Source organism: Cibotium barometz, chromosome 29 (assembly GCF_041138505.1).
Source record: "Cibotium barometz isolate CiBa-2024 chromosome 29, ASM4113850v1, whole genome shotgun sequence".
NCBI classification, from domain to species: domain Eukaryota; kingdom Viridiplantae; phylum Streptophyta; class Polypodiopsida; order Cyatheales; family Cibotiaceae; genus Cibotium; species Cibotium barometz.
In genome coordinates, this window is record NC_141074.1 from 16984490 (window position 1) to 17004790 (window position 20301).

At 37.8% G+C, this 20301-nt stretch overlaps 2 protein-coding genes across 2 annotated transcripts; both read left to right on the forward strand.

Annotated features, from left to right (window-relative positions):
- The first annotated feature begins 4627 nt into the window (after nucleotides 1–4627).
- On the forward strand, nucleotides 4628–5945 carry LOC147621914 (uncharacterized). Its single transcript, XM_086822926.1, has one exon. It carries the CDS (start codon nucleotides 4759–4761, stop codon nucleotides 5824–5826), a length of 1068 nt encoding a protein of 355 aa, XP_086679052.1. The 5' UTR covers nucleotides 4628–4758; the 3' UTR covers nucleotides 5827–5945.
- Nucleotides 5858–7282, forward strand: LOC147621915 (pentatricopeptide repeat-containing protein At4g18520, chloroplastic-like). The gene is made up of 2 exons (XM_086823518.1): nucleotides 5858–6536; nucleotides 7083–7282. The coding sequence occupies exons 1-2, from the start codon at nucleotides 5858–5860 to the stop codon at nucleotides 7280–7282; spliced, it is 879 nt and encodes a 292-aa protein (XP_086679644.1).
- The last annotated feature ends 13019 nt before the right edge of the window (nucleotides 7283–20301 follow it).

The window sequence follows — 20301 nt, forward strand, 5'->3', positions numbered from 1 at the left end:
AGTAGACCTTAGTCTAATATTTTTCTAATGTAGATACAAGAGGGTGGGTGCATGGGATGTCAGCTTCACATAAAGCCTGGCCATCTCTTGGGTTATAGCTTAAAGTGTAATTTTTAGCAAGATTATAACACAATAGAGTTAATCCTATCTTGCTTAGGCAAGATTACAACACACTAGAGTTAATCCTATCTTGCTTAGGCAAGCGTTCACACATAGGGTATGTTGCCTTAAGTCCATAGCTACTCCATAGCGTGCATGACCTTGATTGCTTAGACTCGGTTGGCTTCATTATTATATGTTACTTAATCATGGATCCTTTTGCTCCCTTCACTTAGTGTTGATGTGGTCCAAGTGTGTGGAATTAATGTTTGGATGCCCATGTACCCTTGGTTAACATGTGCAAAGTGGGGATGGCATTGGATTTAAAATAAGCAAGTTATTAGCATTTTAAGATTATATTGTGTATTTATTCAAATTTGGGACATGCCATATACACTATATTTATGACGTAAGAAATTCGGCATTTGAAATTTCCATTTGGTATTTGAATTTTTTTATTTTCGATCGGACCATATGATGACTAAGGGTGTGATGATTCATTAGAAGATCTCAATGTTAAACTCCTTGGCCAGAACTGGGTGAGATTAGCCACTTTTCTGTGAAAAATGAGTGTTTTTTGCTATAAAATACCGTGGAAGGTGCACTAAAGTGAAGAATCTCATTGTACAACCACCCTTCATATGCATGATAAATCCTTACATAATTAGTGAAGCTCTTTTATGTATATACTTAGTGATGCCAAGGCATTTGATATGCATAATAAAGTCTTACATAATTAAATATCTTATGTTTGAAAAAAGGCTAAATTGAGATGTGCGTAAAATTATTTTTACATTTGTCAATTGAAGCACAAGATAAACTTATGGATAAAAATAAGCACCTTGGTCATAGAAATATAATTCTCATAGACTTGTCATGGGTGGTTCTCTCAAATATCACATAATTTTCTCAATCCAAGTGTTTTCCTTTCTAATATTGAATGTTTTATCAAGTAAGTGAGGGAGAAAGAAGTATTACATTCCTATAAATATAAATTTTCAAAGCCATGTTTTTAGGAGAGGGCAATGAATATCATTTTACGTGCGCGCGTGCACGCGCGCGTTGTCGTGCTGTGGCACGTCTATGCAGTGAAAGCATGTTCATGGAACAACTTATGTGGAATCTGGGCCTTGAGCAGCAAGGACAGATATGGAAGGTATTCACTCAGATACAGTGGCATTGGAAGCTGTATGAAGGTGTACAGGATGGGACACTCCAATTCATGTGGATGCGGCTAGCGGTGGTTTTGTGGTACCATTTTTGTACCCGGAGATAAAGTGGGATTTTAGGTTACCATGTGTGAGGAGCATTGATGTGAGTGGCCATTATTGAGGCAAGAAAAATAAATGAAATATATGATACAAGTGGTCAATAATATAAAGGGCCACATGGAAGCTTTGTGAGGGGCCAACGTAGCTGCCAGCACGTAGCCTAGAAGCTGGCGAAAAATCCAGAAGAAGGGCCGCCAGAGAGGAATCCGGCCGTCGTGGACGACGGAGGGGAGCTCGCCTACTCGAAGGGGAAGCCCGGCCCCGGCAAGCAGGTGCAGCTCTCAGAGAATGAGATCCGGCAGCTCTGCTCTACCGCCTACCCATTAACACCCCATGTGGCACGCTTGGGATATGGCCGCCGAGATCTGCCTTTCTCAGCTTCCTGCATTGTTGAATGACTCAGCTGAATTCAATCCAAGTCCCTTTTTCACTGAGCAATTAACAGCTTTCGAAGTATGGCTACACCATGGAGCTGAAAGGAAAAAAAACCGCCAGAACAGCTGCCAATCGTTCTCCAGGTGCTTCTGAGTCAGTCACATCGATTTCGTGCCCTGGTGCTACTAGGCAGATTTTTGGATATGGGAGCATGGGCTGTTGACTTGGCTCTTTCTGTCGGAATATTCCCATATGTACTGAAGTTACTCCGGACAACTGCATCTGAGCTCAGACAGATTCTTGTTTTCATATGGACAAAAATTCTGGCATCGGATAAGTCTTGTCAGGTTGATCTAGTCAAAGATGGTGGGCTTTCTCCTGATTTGAGTAGTTTGGATTAAATAAAGAGTATTCCACGTCCCACAGATGTTCCGGATCAGGGATTGTTGTGTGATTTACTATGGTCTGACCCAGACAAAGACATCTCAGGTTGGGGTGAGAATGACAGAGGGGTTTCTTACACTTTTGGGACTGATAGAGTAAATGAGTTCCTGCAGAAGCATGACCTGGATCTCATTTGCCGGGCACATCAGGTTGTAGAGGAAGGCTATGAGTTCTTTGCAGAGAGGCATCTGGTGACCATCTTTTCTGCACCAAATTATTGCAGCGAGTTTGACAATGCTGGGGCCATGATGAGCGTGGATGAATCCCTTATGTGCATTCCGTTACTAGCAGCAGCTTTCCGCTTAAATCTGCAGGTGGAGTAGTCCAGGGAGCTGGAAGTAATCATGGACAAATTTTGTGGGCCTGTTGGCTATGGTTTAAGGTGTTTATGGGATTATGAGCTCTCTTTGCTCATGGTTTTTATTGTGATGATGTTTATATAAATGTGATGCCCCTTGAAGAATTATATGTTGTGTTTCTTTACTGGGATTTTGGATGTAACTCTCACAGCCAGACACCCAGTGTGTTCCCGGCTAGACCGCACACGTCACGACAGCTTTGGTGAACCCGACGTGAAATAGCTGGGGTGAGAGTAGAAGGGGAATCATGGGTGATCAACAGGAGTAGCAAGGATTTCGTCCGGACGTCAACACCATGCAGATGTTTCAGGCGTTTGTGCTCTACATGCAACAGCAACAGGCAGTCGAAAGAAGGCTGGGTGAAGTGGGAAAACAAAGGTAATGTTATCTGATTTGAATGCTGGATGAAAAACGATATGATATCTGGAATGTATGGATACATGCAAGATGACATACAAATCAAGATGATGCTTGAGGAAATTAGAGCAAATAGATACACAATCAGGGCTTTCTGAAAGGCAGGTACAAAAATGAAGGAAATATACTATAATGATGCTATATCTTAGCTGCTTGGAGAACTTCTAAAGCATGACAAGGATGCAAAGGAGGTAAAAATAATGGCAGACAAAGCAAAGAAGGCTATAGGGGCCTATGACACTGATGCATTTCTCGAAAAGAGAGAGCCAGGAGCTTATAGGACTTGTAGTCTTCCATAATAAAACTATTAGGGAAGAAGAAGGATTACAAGGGCTTATGACACTTGTTCACCTCAGGAGAAGGGGGTGGCAAGGAGCTTGTATAGACTTGTAGTTCTCTCTTAGAACTGTAGAATGGCAACAAGGGCTTGTGACACTCATCCTTCTCGACAGCTGAGGAAGGAGAGGAGCTTGCAATGACTTGATCCATTCTTGCCACTTCAAGGGCTTACGACACTCGACCTTTCTGATAGCTGAGGAAGGTGAGGAGCTTGTATTGACTTGAGGTCTTCCCTACAAGTTGCAAAACAGATAGAATGCTCAAGAACTCATGAATGCCGGAAAGGTGGACACTTCTTTGTACTCTGATTGTCAGGATATCTGAAAGAAACTCTTTGAAAAGCAGAGCTAAATGTATGCAATGATGATCTGAATGAATGGTTTGACATAGAGAAAGCCCAAAACATCAGAAAGATATGGATTTCCCAAGCGTCATCCTGATTAAATGGAATGCCAATGCAGAATGCTGTAGAATTGAATGTTCATGGGACCTTAGGTAAGGGCCAAGAAATACACAGTGAGATTGTGCAAAAGGGATTGGAAAGAGGTCTTTCTGTTGGCAACAGTTTGGTTGGCATGTACACCAAATTTGGTTTGATTTCAGAGGTAGAAGAAGTCTTTGGCAAGATGTTGATTCGGGATGCTGCCACCTATGCTTCTCTTTTGAAGAGGTGTGACAGCTTAAAGGCCTTATGTGATGGCAAGTACATCCATGATCACATTGTCAGAAATGGGCTTGATCAAGTTCTACCTCTTAACAACCTCCTCTTGCAGATGTATGGAAAATGCGACTCTGTGGAGATGGCAGATGGGCTTTTTGCTCAAATGGGTGAAAAGGATCTATACTCTTGGAATTTCATGATAAGAGCACACACCCGGCAGGGGCAGTGCAAAGATGCTTTTCTCCTTTTCCGACGAATGCAAGCAGAAGGGTTGATGCCAAACAAGTACATTTTTTTCTAGTCTTTTATCTGCATATGCCAGCCAAGCGGCTTTATCTGAAAGCCAGCAAGTGCATGTCCAAGTTGCAAGCAGTGGGTGCATGGATGATAATTATGTTGGCACAGCACTGGTCGGCATGTATGGAAAATGTGGCAGCGTGGAAGATGCACGGAGAGTGTTTGTTCAAATGCAAAAACAAGATGCCATCTTCTGGAATACAATGATTGCTCTCTATATTGAGCATGGGTTCATTGTAGATGCTTTGGAGCTTTACTGTAGAATGCTATGGGAAGGAACATTGCCGAGTGATGTTATATTCATCAGCATTCTCGATGCATGTAGTAGCATGGAGGCCCTAAGTGAAGGCAAGCGGATCCATGTGCATGTTTTGTTTAGTGAGTACAAAAAAGACACTGTGGTGGAGACTGCTCTCTTTGGTCATCTGTGGAGTTTAGCAGGGGGTGAATTGGCTCTAATACAGGCTTACTGCATGACAAGGTTCATCAAGTCACAATGCAAAGATTTGTGGACAGCGTTCTAGGAGTTGCCAAAGAGTCATTAAAGGCTTTCAGTCAAGAGTCATTCAACAACACCATAAAATTGATCAATGGCATATCAGCATTGATTCTTGCTTTTCTGCCTGGAAAGGCAACTATTTTAGAAGGCATTCAGGGATGGGAGTTGCGCCCTACCTTGAGAGCTCCTCGCTTGCCCCGCTGGATGGAAGAGGGGGTATCGTCTTTTAATCAGTTCATTCATGAGTATGCAGCTGATTCAGATGCAGACGCGGACTCAGAATATGAATCAGGGCTTGAAGACAATGACAGTGTTGCTCCATCTTCACCCTCCTCGCAGGCATCCCAAATTTCAAAAGCTAGCTCTTTTAGGTTTGAGAAGAGAGGCATTTTTAGGTTCAAGGGCGGTACTTTCTCGAGTGTAATTCCGGATTTTTTGAAGCGGCTCCTTGGCATCACTCCTTCAAGACCTCTCAGAAGGTTGGATTCTGCTCTGGATCCTCTGAGACGCAGTGGCTCGTCTAGAAGCTTGTATCGCATGTATGGCTTAGCGAGCAAAGGACTCACTAGTGTGAAGGATTTTGTTGTTCACCGGACAACTGATCGGAGGCGTGGAGTAATTGAGGATTTGCAGCTTGTTATGGAGCTTTTCATTGAGAGAGTATTTGACGTAGTACGGAAAGTGTTGCTGTACTGCCTTTCACCTTTACAGACCTTGAAGCTTCTCACAAGACAGCTATATATGCATAGCAAGGAGGATAAGGACTCGGTGAAGGTTCAGACAGCCACGCTTGGTGATTCAGATCCTGCTCCTTCAGTTATGAAAGCAAAGCTGCCGCCAGCAATGAATACCGATGCACGTTCATGTGAAGATGTTATTACTGAGCTTGGCTATCCATATGAGGCCATTCAAGTCGTTACAGATGATGGCTACATTCTCATGATGGAAAGGATTCCCAGGCGTAACTCTCAGAAGGTTCTTTATCTGCAACATGGGCTGCTGGATAGTTCTCTGGGATGGGGTATGCTGGAATGCCATGGTTGCAGCATATGTGCAGAATGGTGAGAGTAAGGCCGCCCTTCAGCTTTTTCGCAGAATGTGGCAGGAGGATTTAGTCTCGGATAAGTTCACTTTCTGTAGCACTCTATCTGCATGTGCTGATGAGGGGGCTCTAGCAGAAGGCAAGAGATTTCATGCTCTCCTCTCAGCGCGTGAATTTGATTCAGATACCATGGTGGGGAATGCCCTTGTCAATATGTACGGAAAATGTGGCAATCTGGAGGGCTCATGGAGAATGTTCTGCAGTTTATGCGATCGTGATGTTGTTTCATGGAATGTCATCATTGCAGCCTATGCCCAGCATGGCAAAGATAGTAGTAGTCTCCAAATCTTTGAGCAAATGCAGCAAGAGGGAGTACTGCCGAACAGTATCACACTCGTCAGCATTTTTGAGATATGTGGCAGCCAGGCTGTTCAAGGTAACGGTGAGCGATTGCATGCTAGTATTTTTGGCAGAGGACTTTATTTAGATATTGCTGTGGGAAATGCCCTTGTGAACATGTACGGAAACTGGGGCAGGCTAAAACATGCTCAAAGTATACTTGATGAAATGCCTAAAAGAGACAGGACCACCTATATAAACTTTCTTTTGGCATGTGCAAGCAAAGGATCACTTGAGGAAGGCCAGGAGCTGCATGCCCATATTGTTGCTGTTGGGTTTGACTATATGCTTGCAGTGGTGACAGCTATTGTTACCATGTACGGCAAGTGTGCAAGTGTGGAGGATGCATGGGTGTCGTTTGTTAAACTGTCAGAGCGAGATGTGGTCTTATGGACTACCCTAAGCGTAAGGCACCAGCCTATATAGCAACTTGGTGGCACATACCGGAGGATGTGCAGGTTTAGAGGGGGTCGATGTCGTGCTGTGGCACGTCTATGCAGTGAAAGCATGTTCATGGAACAACTTATGTGGAATCTGGGCCTTGAGCAGCAAGGACAGATATGGAAGGTATTCACTCAGATACAGTGGCATTGGAAGCTGTATGAAGGTGTACAGGATGGGACACTCCAATTCATGTGGATGCGGCCAGCGGTGGTTTTGTGGTACCATTTTTGTACCCGGAGATAAAGTGGGATTTTAGGTTACCATGTGTGAGGAGCATTGATGTGAGTGGCCATTATTGAGGCAAGAAAAATAAATGAAATATATGATACAAGTGGTCAATAATATAAAGGGCCACATGGAAGCTTTGTGAGGGGCCAACGTAGCTGCCAGCACGTAGCCTAGAAGCTGGCGAAAAATCCAGAATAAGGGCCGCCAGAGAGGAATCCGGCCGTCGTGGACGACGGAGGGGAGCTCGCCTACTCGAAGGGGAAGCCCGGCCCCGGCAAGCAGGTGCAGCTCTCAGAGAATGAGATCCGGCAGCTCTGCTCTACCGCCTACCCATTAACACCCCATGTGGCACGCTTGGGATATGGCCGCCGAGATCTGCCTTTCTCAGCTTCCTGCATTGTTGAATGACTCAGCTGAATTCAATCCAAGTCCCTTTTTCACTGAGCAATTAACAGCTTTCGAAGTATGGCTACACCATGGAGCTGAAAGGAAAAAAACCGCAAGAACAGCTGCCAATCGTTCTCCAGGTGCTTCTGAGTCAGTCACATCGATTTCGTGCCCTGGTGCTACTAGGCAGATTTTTGGATATGGGAGCATGGGCTGTTGACTTGGCTCTTTCTGTCGGAATATTCCCATATGTACTGAAGTTACTCCGGACAACTGCATCTGAGCTCAGACAGATTCTTGTTTTCATATGGACAAAAATTCTGGCATCGGATAAGTCTTGTCAGGTTGATCTAGTCAAAGATGGTGGGCTTTCTCCTGATTTGAGTAGTTTGGATTAAATAAAGAGTATTCCACGTCCCACAGATGTTCCGGATCAGGGATTGTTGTGTGATTTACTATGGTCTGACCCAGACAAAGACATCTCAGGTTGGGGTGAGAATGACAGAGGGGTTTCTTACACTTTTGGGACTGATAGAGTAAATGAGTTCCTGCAGAAGCATGACCTGGATCTCATTTGCTGGGCACATCAGGTTGTAGAGGAAGGCTATGAGTTCTTTGCAGAGAGGCATCTGGTGACCATCTTTTCTGCACCAAATTATTGCAGCGAGTTTGACAATGCTGGGGCCATGATGAGCGTGGATGAATCCCTTATGTGCATTCCGTTACTAGCAGCAGCTTTCCGCTTAAATCTGCAGGTGGAGTAGTCCAGGGAGCTGGAAGTAATCATGGACAAATTTTGTGGGCCTATTGGCTATGGTTTAAGGTGTTTATGGGATTATGAGCTCTCTTTGCTCATGGTTTTTATTGTGATGATGTTTATATAAATGTGATGCCCCTTGAAGAATTATATGTTGTGTTTCTTTACTGGGATTTTGGATGTAACTCTCACAGCCAGACACCCAGTGTGTTCCCGGCTAGACCGCACACGTCACGACAGCGTGTGTGTGTGTGCTAATGATGGCATGTCAAAGATGTTAAAGGATATTCATACTTGAAGGGTGGACGTGGAGACGTGGAGGAGACTCATACTTTTATATGGGTGGAGGAGGAGATTCATACTTATAGAAGGTAGGAGGTTGAGTATATTTTCATTTGTGTACACACAAATTGTAAAAGTCGTCTTTTATGAAAACCCATCATTAGAATAGTTATCTTTTTGTGTGTGCTAATGGAGTATATCAAAGGAGGTGGAGGATATTCATACTGGAAGGGTGGAGGTGAAGAAGACTCATACTTGTATGCGGTTGGAGGAGAAGATTCATATTTATAGAAGTAAGAGGTGGAGAATGATACTTGTGTGGAAAATGAGGAGGAGATTCATATTTGTAGTGAGGAGGAGGTGGAGACTCATACATGTGCGGTGGTGGAGGAGGTGATCCACACTTGTTAATGCACTAGTCTCCTATTTCACAGTCTAAGAAGAGTGTGAATCCACATGCCACCTCATAGAAACAAATCTCTCTCTCTCTCTCTCTCTCTCTCTCTCTCTCTCTCTCTCTCTCTCTCTCTCTCTATGATCATCATATGCTTTAACACATTTCTTACATATATCCACTTACCTTTTTTGGTAGGGTCCATAGCAATAAGATATATTCATTAACCTTTTTTTGTAAGGTCCATAGCAAGAAGATAGTGAAAGTTTCAATTGGTACATCTTACAATTTAAGAAAAACAAATGTCTTCTTATTTTAAAAGGCCAGCAATATAGTTTGTAAGTAAATGTTTGCTAAGCTTTTTGTTATAATATCCAAGGCCTAGTATCAAAGTTCTCTCTAAGGTCCTAATTTCTTTTTGAGGAGACTTGGTTTCCTAAGAAAGATACAAACTAACTTGCATGATATTTAAAAATTTAGAATAATACCAAATAGAATCTTACTTATTTGTTATATTATTTAATAAAATTGCTTGTTGACACTTCATGAATTTTACATTATTTATTTTTTCTCTCGCACTTTAAGAAATGCTTAAAAAAACTAAAAAGAAAACCAAAAATAGAAATTAGTGGCTTGTGTGTGTGTGTGCGCGCGTGCATGTGTGCACACCTTAGACTTGGCCCTTGTTAAATTATTTTTTACCTTGAAAATCAATTTATTTCAAGTATTTTTACTAGGCCAAGAAATGGCTTGTAGAAAGTAGGAGGTGGAGAATGATAGTTGTGTGGCAGAGGAGGAGGAGATTCATATTTACAGTGAGGAGGAGGTGGAGACTCATACTTGTGAGGTGGTGGAGGAGGTGATTCACACTTGTGAATGCACTAATCTCCTATTTCACATTCTAAGAACAGTTTGAATGCACATGCGACCTCATAGAAACAAATCTTTGTGTGTGTGTGTGTGATCATATGCTTTAACACATTTCTTATATATATTCACTTACCTTTTTTGTTGGTAGGGTCCATAACAAGAAGATATATTAATTAAACTTTTTTGGTAGGGTCCATAGCAAGAAGATAGTGAAATGTTCAATTGGTACATCTTACAATTTGAGAAAAAAATGTATCCTTATTTTAAAAGGCCAGCAATATAGTTTGTAAGTAAATGTTTGTTAAGCTTTTTGTTATAATATCCTAGGTCTAGTCTCAAAGTTGTCTCTTAGGTCGTAATTTCTTTTTGACTCTTAGATTGAGGAAACTTGGTTTTCTAAGAAAGAAATAAACTAAATTGCATGATATTTAAAATTTTAGAATAATACCAAATAGAATCTTACTTATTTGTTATATTATTTAATCAAATTACTTGTTGAAACTTCATAAATATTACATTATTTATTTTTTCACTCGCACTTTAGAAGTGCTAAAAAAACTAAAAAGAAAACCAAAAATAGAAATTAGTGGCTCTGGGAAGAAGGAGTTAGTATTTACTTCTTGTGCTTGATTTTGCAAAGGAGTTGACATATGCTTGAGCTTGCTTTGCATTTAACAATCTCCTGAGGGAGTCATTCATTTATACTTTGAATTTTCTAAGAGATTGACTTTTTTCAAGCTTATTTTACATTTCTTAATGACTCCAACATAAAGTTTAGCACCACAAATGTTTTTGTAAAAAAGTAGTGGATGGATACATGAGTTATATTTCTCACAACTAAGAGTACGTATGTAATAGTGAAGCTCTTTATGTGTATACTTATTCAAGCTAAGAGATTTCATATGCATGAGAAAGTGTTAAATAGTTAAATATCTTATATTTGAATAATGGTTAAATGTAGATGTGCATAAACTTATTTTTTACAGTTGACAAGATAAACTTATGCATGAAAAGAAAGACCTTGGTGAGAGAAATATAAATCTCATATACTTGGCATCGGTGGTTCTCTAAAGTATCACATAATTTTCTCAATCCAAGTGTTTCCCTTTCCAATAATAAATGCTTTATCAAGTAAGTGAGGAAAAAGTATTGCATTATTGTAAATACAAATTTTCAAAGGCTTGTTTATAGGAAAGAGCTATGAAGGGCATTTTTGTGTGTGTGTGTGTGCGCGCGCACGCGCACGTTCATACTTGAAGGGTGGACATGGAGACATGGAGGGGAGACTCATACTTTTATTGAGGTGGAGGAGGAGATTCATACTTGTGGAAAGTAGTAGGTGGAGTATATTTGCATTCATGTACACACGAATTGTAAAAGTTATCTTTATCATTCTTTATGGTCAAATTCAGGATCCTTTATCATATAAATCTACACATTTTTATGTGCAAGGTCTTTATTTGAATTAATAAAAAATATACAGCATGACATTAAGCAAAATTTGGACTCAAAACGAGCCCTCTAAGAAATGCCATGATGGTTAAATTTTTGCAAATCAAATCAAAATTTGTTAGAGGTTCTAGATTGGGAATCTACTCTTTGAGATCTTTCCAAAAATGAACTTAGTCTAATGCATGTGCCAAAAATACCAACTTTAACCAATACAAGGTGCACAACATTTGTTTGCCTAAAACCTCTCCAATACAAGGTACACAACACTAATATAAGGTGCACTTGTTTTGCCCAAAACCTCTTACCACTTTCCACATCTCCAATACCATGTATGGTTTACCACTTTCCACTTTCCCAAGTCCACTGTGGTATTGCCAAAAAATTGTTTATATAGCCTTAGACCAAATAAACTTAGCCAAATTTAAATTAATAAATGTGCACACCTTAGACTTGGCCCTTGTTAAATTATTTTTTACCATGGAAACCAATTTATTTCAAATACTTTTCCTAGGCTAAGAAATGGCTTGTACAAAGTAGGAGAGGTGGAGAATGATACTTGTGTGGCAAAGGAGGAGAAGATTCATATTTGTAGTGAGGAGGAGGTGGAGACTCATACTTGTGTGGTGGTGGAGGAGGTGATTCACACTTGTGAATGCACTAATCTCCTATTTCACATTCTAAGAAGAGTCTGAATGCACATGCAACCTCATAGAAACAAATCTCTCTCTCTCTCTCTCTCTCTCTCTCTCTCTCTCTCTCTCTTTCTATGTCTCTCTCTCTCTCTCTCTCTCTCTCTCTCTCTCTCTCTATGTTTGTGTGTGTGTGTGTGTGTGATCATATGCTTTAATACATTTCTTACATATATTCACTTACCTTTTTTGGTAGGGTCCATAACAAGAAGATAGCAAGAATATATATTAATTAAACTTTTTAGTAGGGTCGATAGCAAGAAGATAGAGAAAGTTGCAATTGGTACATCTTACAATTTGAGAAAAAAATGTCTTCTTATTTTAAAAGGCTAGCAATATAGTTTGTGAGTAAATGTTTGCTAAGCTTTTTGTTATAATATCCTAGGTCTAGTCCCATAGTTGTCTCTTAGGTCCTAATTTCTTTTTGACTCTCAGAAAGAGAGGGGAAGGGAGAGAAGCTCACATAAAACTATGTCCAAGCTTTCCATGAAAGCTTGGAACAAGACATGAAACCATGAAGAAAGCAAGAAAGTGCTTACCTTGGAGAGGGAGACTTGATTGATCCAACAGCCTTGAGGGATGAGTTGAGGTGGGAGGAAAACTTGGGCTTATTTGATTTGGGGATACCTTTAGTGTAAAAGAGCTAATTTGAAAAGGATTTCAAATCTAAAGTCTCAGATGAATCCTTGATTACTGCCCTTTTCTTTGGTAATTTAATATTCACTCTTTCTTGAACTAAAAGCTAGAAAAATGGCTACTCTCTCTATAAAATTTCTAGGTGGTAACTAGGGTTTAATAAGAGTTTTATAATGTTAAATTACTAATTTTATATTCTATTTTCAAGGATTTATTTCAAGACACTTACTTTTCTCTTTTGACTTCAATTGATTCCTAAAAAGTAGCAAGGTCTCTATTTGAATAAATAAAAAATATACCGCAAGACATTAGGCAAAATTTGGACTCAAAACGAGCCCTCTAAGAAATGCCATAATGGTCAAATTTTTGCAAATCAAATCAAAATTTGTCAGAGATTGCAAATTGGGAATCTACTCTTTGACATCTTTCCAAAAATGAACTTAGTCTAATGCATGGGCCAAAAATACCAACTTTAACTAATACAAGGTGCACAACATTTGTTTTGCCTAGAACCTCTTTCCTCTCTCCACCTCTCCAATATAAGGTACACAACACTAGTATAAGGTGCACCAAAACCTCTTACCACTTTCCACATATCCAATGCCATGTATGGTTTACCATTTTCCACTTTCCCAAATCCACTGTGGTATTGCCAAAAAATGGTTTATAGCTTTAGACCAAATAACCTTAGCCAAATTTAAATTAATAAATGTGCACACCTTAGACTTGGCCCTTGTTAAAATATTTTTTACCACGGAAACCAATTTATTTCAAATATTTTTCCTAGGCTAAGAAATGGCTTGTAGAAAGTAGGAGGTGGAGAATGATACTTGTGTCGCAGAGGAGGACGAGATTCATATTTGTAGTGATGAGGAGGAGGTGGAGACTCATGCTTGTGTGGTGGTGGAGGAGGTGATTCACACTTCTGAATGCACTAATCTCCTATTTCACATTCTAAGAAGAGTCTGAATGCACATGCCACCTCATAGAAACAAATCTCTCTCTCTCTCTCTCTCTCTCTCTCTCTCTCTCTCTCTCTATGTTTGTGTGTGTGTGATCATATGCTTTAACACATTTCTTAAATATATTCACTTACCTTTTTTCGTAGGGTCCATAACCAGAAGATAGCAAGAATACATATTAATTAAACTTTTTTGGTAGGGTCCATAGCAAGAAGATAGCGAAAGTTGCAATTGGTACATCTTACAATTTGAGAAAAAAATGTCTTGTTATTTTAAAAGGCCAGCAATATAGTTGTGAGGAAATGCTTGCTAAGCTTTTTGGTACAACATGCTAGGTCTAGTCTCAAAGTTGTCTCTTAGGTCCTAATTTGTTTTTGACTCTTAGATTGAGGAGACTTAGTTTTCTAAGAAAGATATAAACTAACTTGCATGATATTTAAAAATTTAGAATAATACCAAATAGAATCTTACTTATTTGTTATATTATTTAATTACTTGTTGGCACTTTAAGAAGTTCTAAAAAAAACTAAAATGAAAACTGAAAACCAAAAATAGTGCCTTGGGGACAAGGAGTTAGTATTTACTTCTTGTGCTTGATTTTGCCATGGAGTTGACATCTTCTTGAGCTTGGTTTGCATTTAACAATCTTCTGAGGGAGTCATTTGTTTATACTTAGCATTTTCTAAGAGATTGACTTGTTCCATGCTTTTTTTACATTTCTTAATGACTCCACCATAAAGTTTAGCACCACAAGAATATTTGTAAAAAAGTAGTGGATGGATACATGAGTTACTTTCTCACAACTAAGAGTATGTATGTAATAGTGAAGCTCTTTACGTGTGTGCTCAGTCATGCTAAGAGATTTCATATGCATGAGAAAGTCTTACATAGTTAAATATCTTATATTTGAATAATGGTTAAATTGAGATGCGCATAAACTTATTTTTGCAGTTGACAAGATAATATCCAAGGCCTAGTATCAAAGTTGTCTCTAAGGTCCTAATTTCTTTTTGACTCTTAGATTGAGGAGACTTGGTTTCCTAAGAAAGATACAAACTAACTTGCATGATATTTAAAAATTTAGAATAATACCATATAGAATCTTACTTATTTGTTATATTATTTAATCAAATTGCTTGTTGACACTTCATGAATTTTACATTATTTATTTTTTCTCTCGCACTTTAAGAAGTGCTAAAAAAAACTTAAAAGAAAACCAAAAATTGAAATTAGTCGCTTTGGGAAGAAGGAGTTAGTATTTACTTCTTATGCTTGATTTTGCCAAGGAGTTGACATATGCTTGAGCTTGCTTTGCATTTAACAATCTTCTAAGGGAGTCATTTGTTTATATTTAGCATTTTCTAAGAGATTGACTTTTTTCAAGCTTATTTTGCATTTCTTAATAATGACTCTAACATAAAGTTTAGCACTACAAGAAAATTTGTAAAAAAGTAGTGGATGGATACATGAGTTATATTTCTCACAACTAAGAGTACGTGTGTAATAGTGAATCTCTTTATGTGTATACTTATTCAAGCTAAGAGATTTCATATGCATGAAAAAGTATTAAATAGTTAAATATCTTATATTTGAATAATGGTTAAATTTAGATGTGCATAAACTTATTTTTACAGTTTTGACAAGATAAACTTATGCATTAAAAGAAGCACCTTGGTGAGAGAAATATAAATCTCATATACTTGGCATGGGTGGTTCTCTTAAATATAACATAATTTTCTCAATCCAAGTGTTTCCCTTTCCAATACTTAATACTTTATCAAGTAAGTGAGGAAGAAGTATTTCATTCCTGTAAATACAAATTTTCAAAGGATTGTTTTTAGGAAAGAGGTATGAAGGGCATTTTGTGTGTGTGTGTGTGTGTGTGTGTGTGTGTGTGTGTGTGTGTGCGCGCGCGCGTGTGTGCACACCTTAGATTTGGCCCTTGTTAAATTATTTTTTACCTTGAAAATCAATTTATTTCAAGTATTTTTACTAGGCTAAGAAATGGCTTGTAGAAAGTAGGAGGTGGAGAATGATAGTTGTGTGGCAGAGGAGGAGGAGATTTATATTTACAGTGAGGAGGAGGTGGAGACTCATACTTGTGTGGTGGAGACTCATACTTGTGTGGTGGTGGAGGAGGTGATTCACACTTGTGAATGCACTAATCTCCTATTTCACATTCTAAGAACAGTTTGAATGCACATGCGACCTCATAGAAACAAATCTTTGTGTGTGTGTGTGTGATCATATGCTTTAACACATTTCTTATATATACACTTACCTTTTTTGGTAGGGTCCATAACAAGAAGAAAGCAAGAATATATATTAATTAAACTTTTTTGGTAGGGTCCATAGCAAGAAGATAGTGAAATTTTCAATTGGTACATCTTACAGTTTGAGAAAAAAATGTATCCTTATTTTAAAAGGCCAGCAATATAGTTTGTAAGTAAATGTTTGCTAAGCTTTTTGTTATAATATCCTAGGTCTAGTCTCAAAGTTGTCTCTTAGGTCGGAATTTCTTTTTGACTCTTAGATTGAGGAAACTTGGTTTTCTAATTAAGAAATAAAGTAAATTGCATGATATTTAAAATTTTAGAATAATACCAAATAGAATCTTACTTATTTGTTATATTCTTTAATCAAATTACTTGTTGTTGAAACTTCATAAACATTACATTATTTATTTTTACTCTCGCACTTTAAGAAGTGCTAAAAAAACTAAAAAGAAAACCAAAAATAGAAATTAGTGGCTCTGGGAAGAAGGAGTTAGTATTTACTTCTTGTGCTTGATTTTGCAAAGGAGTTGACATATGCTTGAGCTTGCTTTGCATTTAACAATCTTCTAAGGGAGTCATTTGTTTATACTTTGAATTTTCTAAGAGATTGACTTTTTTCAAGCTTATTTTACATTTCTTAATGACTCCAACATAAAGTTTAGCACCACAAATGTTTTTGTAAAAAAGTAGTGGATGGATACATGAGTTATATTTCTCACAACTAAGAGTACGTATGTAATAGTGAAGCTCTTTATGTGTATACTTATTCAAGCTAAGAGATTTCATATGCATGAGAAATTATAAATAGTTAAATATCTTATATTTGAATAATGGTTAAATGTAGATGTGCATAAACTTATTTTTACAGTTGACAAGATAAACTTATGCATGAAAAGAAAAACCTTGGTGAGAGAAATATAAATCTCATATACTTGGCATCGATGGTTCTCTAAAATATCACATAATTTCCTCAATCCAAGTGTTTCCCTTTCCAATAATGAATGCTTTATCAAGTAAGTGAGGAAGAAGTATTGCATTATTGTAAATACAAATTTTCAAAGGCTTGTTTTTAGGAAAGAGCTATGAAGGGCATTTGTGTGTGTGTGTGTGTGTGTGTGTGTGTGTGTGTGCGCACGCACGCTCATACCTGAAGGGTGGACATGGAAACATGGAGGGGAGACTCGTACTTTTATTGAGGTGGAGGAGGAGATTCATACTTGTGGAAAGTAGGAGGTGGAGTATATTTGCATTCATGTACACACGAATTGTAAAAGTCATCTTTATCATTCTTTATGGTCAAATTTAGGATCCTTTATCATATAAATCTACACATTTTTATGTGCAAGGTCTCTATTTGAATTAACAAAAAATATACAGTATGACATTAAGTAAAATTTGGACTCAAAACGAGCCCTCTAAGAAATGCCATGATGGTTAAATTTTTGCAAATCAAATCAAAATTTGTCAGAGATTTTAGATTGGGAATCTACTCTTTGAGATCTTTCCAAAAATGAACTTAGTCTAATGCATGTGCCAAAAATACCAACTTTAACTAATACAAGGTGCACAACATTTGTTTTGCCTAAAACCTCTTTCCTCTCTCCATCTCCAATACAAGGTACACAACACTAATATAAGGTGCACTTGTTTTGCCCAAAACCTCTTACCACTTTCCACATCTCCAATACCATGTATGGTTTACCACTTTCCACTTTCCCAAGTCCACTGTGGTATTGCCAAAAAATTGTTTATATAGCCTTAGACCAAATAAACTTAGCCAAATTTAAATTAATAAATGTGCACACCTTAGACTTGGCCCTTGTTAAATTATTTTTTACCATGGAAACCAATTTATTTCAAATACTTTTCCTAGGCTAAGAAATGGCTTGTACAAAGTAGGAGAGGTGGAGAATGATACTTGTGTGGCAAAGGAGGAGAAGATTCATATTTGTAGTGAGGAGGAGGTGGAGACTCATACTTGTGTGGTGGTGGAGGAGGTGATTCACACTTGTGAATGCACTAATCTCCTATTTCACATTCTAAGAAGAGTCTGAATGCACATGCAACCTCATAGAAACAAATCTCTCTATCTCTCTCTCTCTCTCTCTCTCTGTCTCTCTCTCTCTCTCTCGCCTTCTCTCTCTTTCTATGTCTCTCTGTCTGTCTCTCTCTCACTTACCTTTTTTGGTAGGGTCCATAACAAGAAGATAGCAAGAATATATATTAATTAAACTTTTTGGTAGGGTTGATAGAAAGAAGTTAGAGAAAGTTGCAATTGGTACATCTTACAATTTGAGAAAAAAATGTCTTCTTATTTTAAAAGGCTAGCAATATAGTTTGTGAGTAAATGTTTGCTAAGCTTTTTGTTATAATATCCTAGGTCTAGTCCCAAAGTTGTCTCTTAGGTCCTAATTTCTTTTTGACTCTCAGAAAGAGAGGGGAAGGGAGAGAAGCTCACATAAAACTATGTCCAAGCTTTCCATGAAAGCTTGGAACAAGACATGAAACCATGAAGAAAGCAAGAAAGTGCTTACCTTGGAGAGGGAGACTTGATTGATCCAACAGCCTTGAGGGATGAGTGAGGTGGGAGGAAAACTTGGGCTAATTTGATTTGGGGATACCTTTAGTGTAAAAGAGTTAATTTGAAAAGGATTTCAAATCTAAAGTCTCAGATGAATCCTTGATTACTGCCCTTTTCTTTGGTAATTTAATATTCACTCTTTCTTGAACTAAAAGCTAGAAAAATGGCTACTCTCTCTATAAAATTTCTAGGTGGTAACTAGGGTTTAATAAGAGTTTTATAATGTTAAATTACTAATTTTATATTCTATTTTCAAGGATTTATTTCAAGACACTTACTTTTCTCTTTTGACTTCAATTGATTCCTAAAAAGTATCTCTCTCTAAAATCACATAGTTCCTTCAATCATTCTTTATTGTCAAATTTAGGATTCTTTATCATATAAATCTACACATTTTTATGTGCAAGGTCTCTATTTGAATAAATAAAAAATATACCGCAGGACATTAGGCAAAATTTGGACTCAAAACGAGCCCTCTAAGAAATGCCATAATGGTCAAATTTTTGCAAATCAAATCAAAATTTGTCAGAGATTGCAAATTGGGAATCTACTCTTTGACATCTTTCCAAAAATGAACTTAGTCTAATTCATGGGCCAAAAATACCAACTTTAACTAATACAAGGTGCACAACATTTGTTTTGCCTAAAACCTCTTTCCTCTCTCCACCTCTCCAATATAAGGTACACAACACTAGTATAAGGTGCACTTGTTTTTCCCAAAACCTCTTACCACTTTCCACATATCCAATGCCATGTATGGTTTAAACCATTTTCCACTTTCCCAAATCCACTGTGGTATTGCCAAAAAATGGTTTATAACTTTAGACCAAATAACCTTAGCCAAATTTAAATTAATAAATGTGCACACCTTAGACTTGGCCCTTGTTAAAATATTTTTTACCATGGAAACCAATTTATTTCAAATATTTTTCCTAGGCTAAGAAATGGCTTGTAGAAAGTAGGAGGTGGAGAATGATACTTGTGTCGTAGAGGAGGACGAGATTCATATTTGTAGTGATGAGGAGGAGGTGGAGACTCATGCTTGTGTGGTGGGTGGAGGAGGTGATTCACACTTCTGAATGCACTAATCTCCTATTTCACATTCTAACAAGAGTCTGAATGCACATGCCACCTCATAGAAACAAATCTCTCTCTCTCTCTCTCTCTCTCTCTCTCTCTCTCTCTATGTTTGTGTGTGTGTGATCATATGCTTTAACACATTTCTTAAATATATTCACTTACCTTTTTTGGTAGGGTCCATAAACAGAAGATAGCAAGAATACATATTAATTAAACTTTTTTGGTAGGGTCCATAGCAAGAAGATAGCGAAAGTTGCAATTGGTACATCTTACAATTTGAGAAAAAAATGTCTTGTTATTTTAAAAGGCCAGCAATATAGTTTGTGAGGAAATGCTTGCTAAGCTTTTTGTTACAATATGCTAGGTCTAGTCTCAAAGTTGTCTCTTTAGGTCCTAATTTCTTTTTGACTCTTAGATTGAGGAGACTTAGTTTTCTAAGAAAGATCTAAACTAACTTGCATGATATTTAAAAATTTAGAATAATACCAAATAGAATCTTACTTATTTGTTATATTATTTAATTACTTGTTGAACTTCATAAATTTTATATTGTTTATTTTTTCTCTCGCACTTTAAGAAGTTCTAAAAAAAACTAAAATGAAAACTAAAAACCAAAAATAGTGGCTTTGGGAACAAGGAGTTAGTATTTACTTCTTGTGCTTGATTTTGCCATGGAGTTGACATCTGCTTGAGCTTGCTTTGCATTTAACAATCTTCTGAGGGAGTCATTTGATTATACTTAGCATTATCTAAGAGATTGACTTGTTCCAAGCTTATTTTACATTTCCTAATGACTCCACCATCAAGTTTAGCACCACAAGAATATTTGTAAAAAAGTAGTGGATGGATACATGAGTTATCTTTCTCACATCTAAGAGTATGTATGTAATAGTGAAGCTCTTTATGTGTGTACTCAGTCATGCTAAGAGATTTCATATGCATGAGAAAGTCTTACATAGTTAAATATCTTATATTTGAATAATGGTTAAATTGAGATGCGCATAAACTTATTTTTGCGGTTGACAAGATAAACTTATGCATTAAAAGAAGCACCTTGGTGA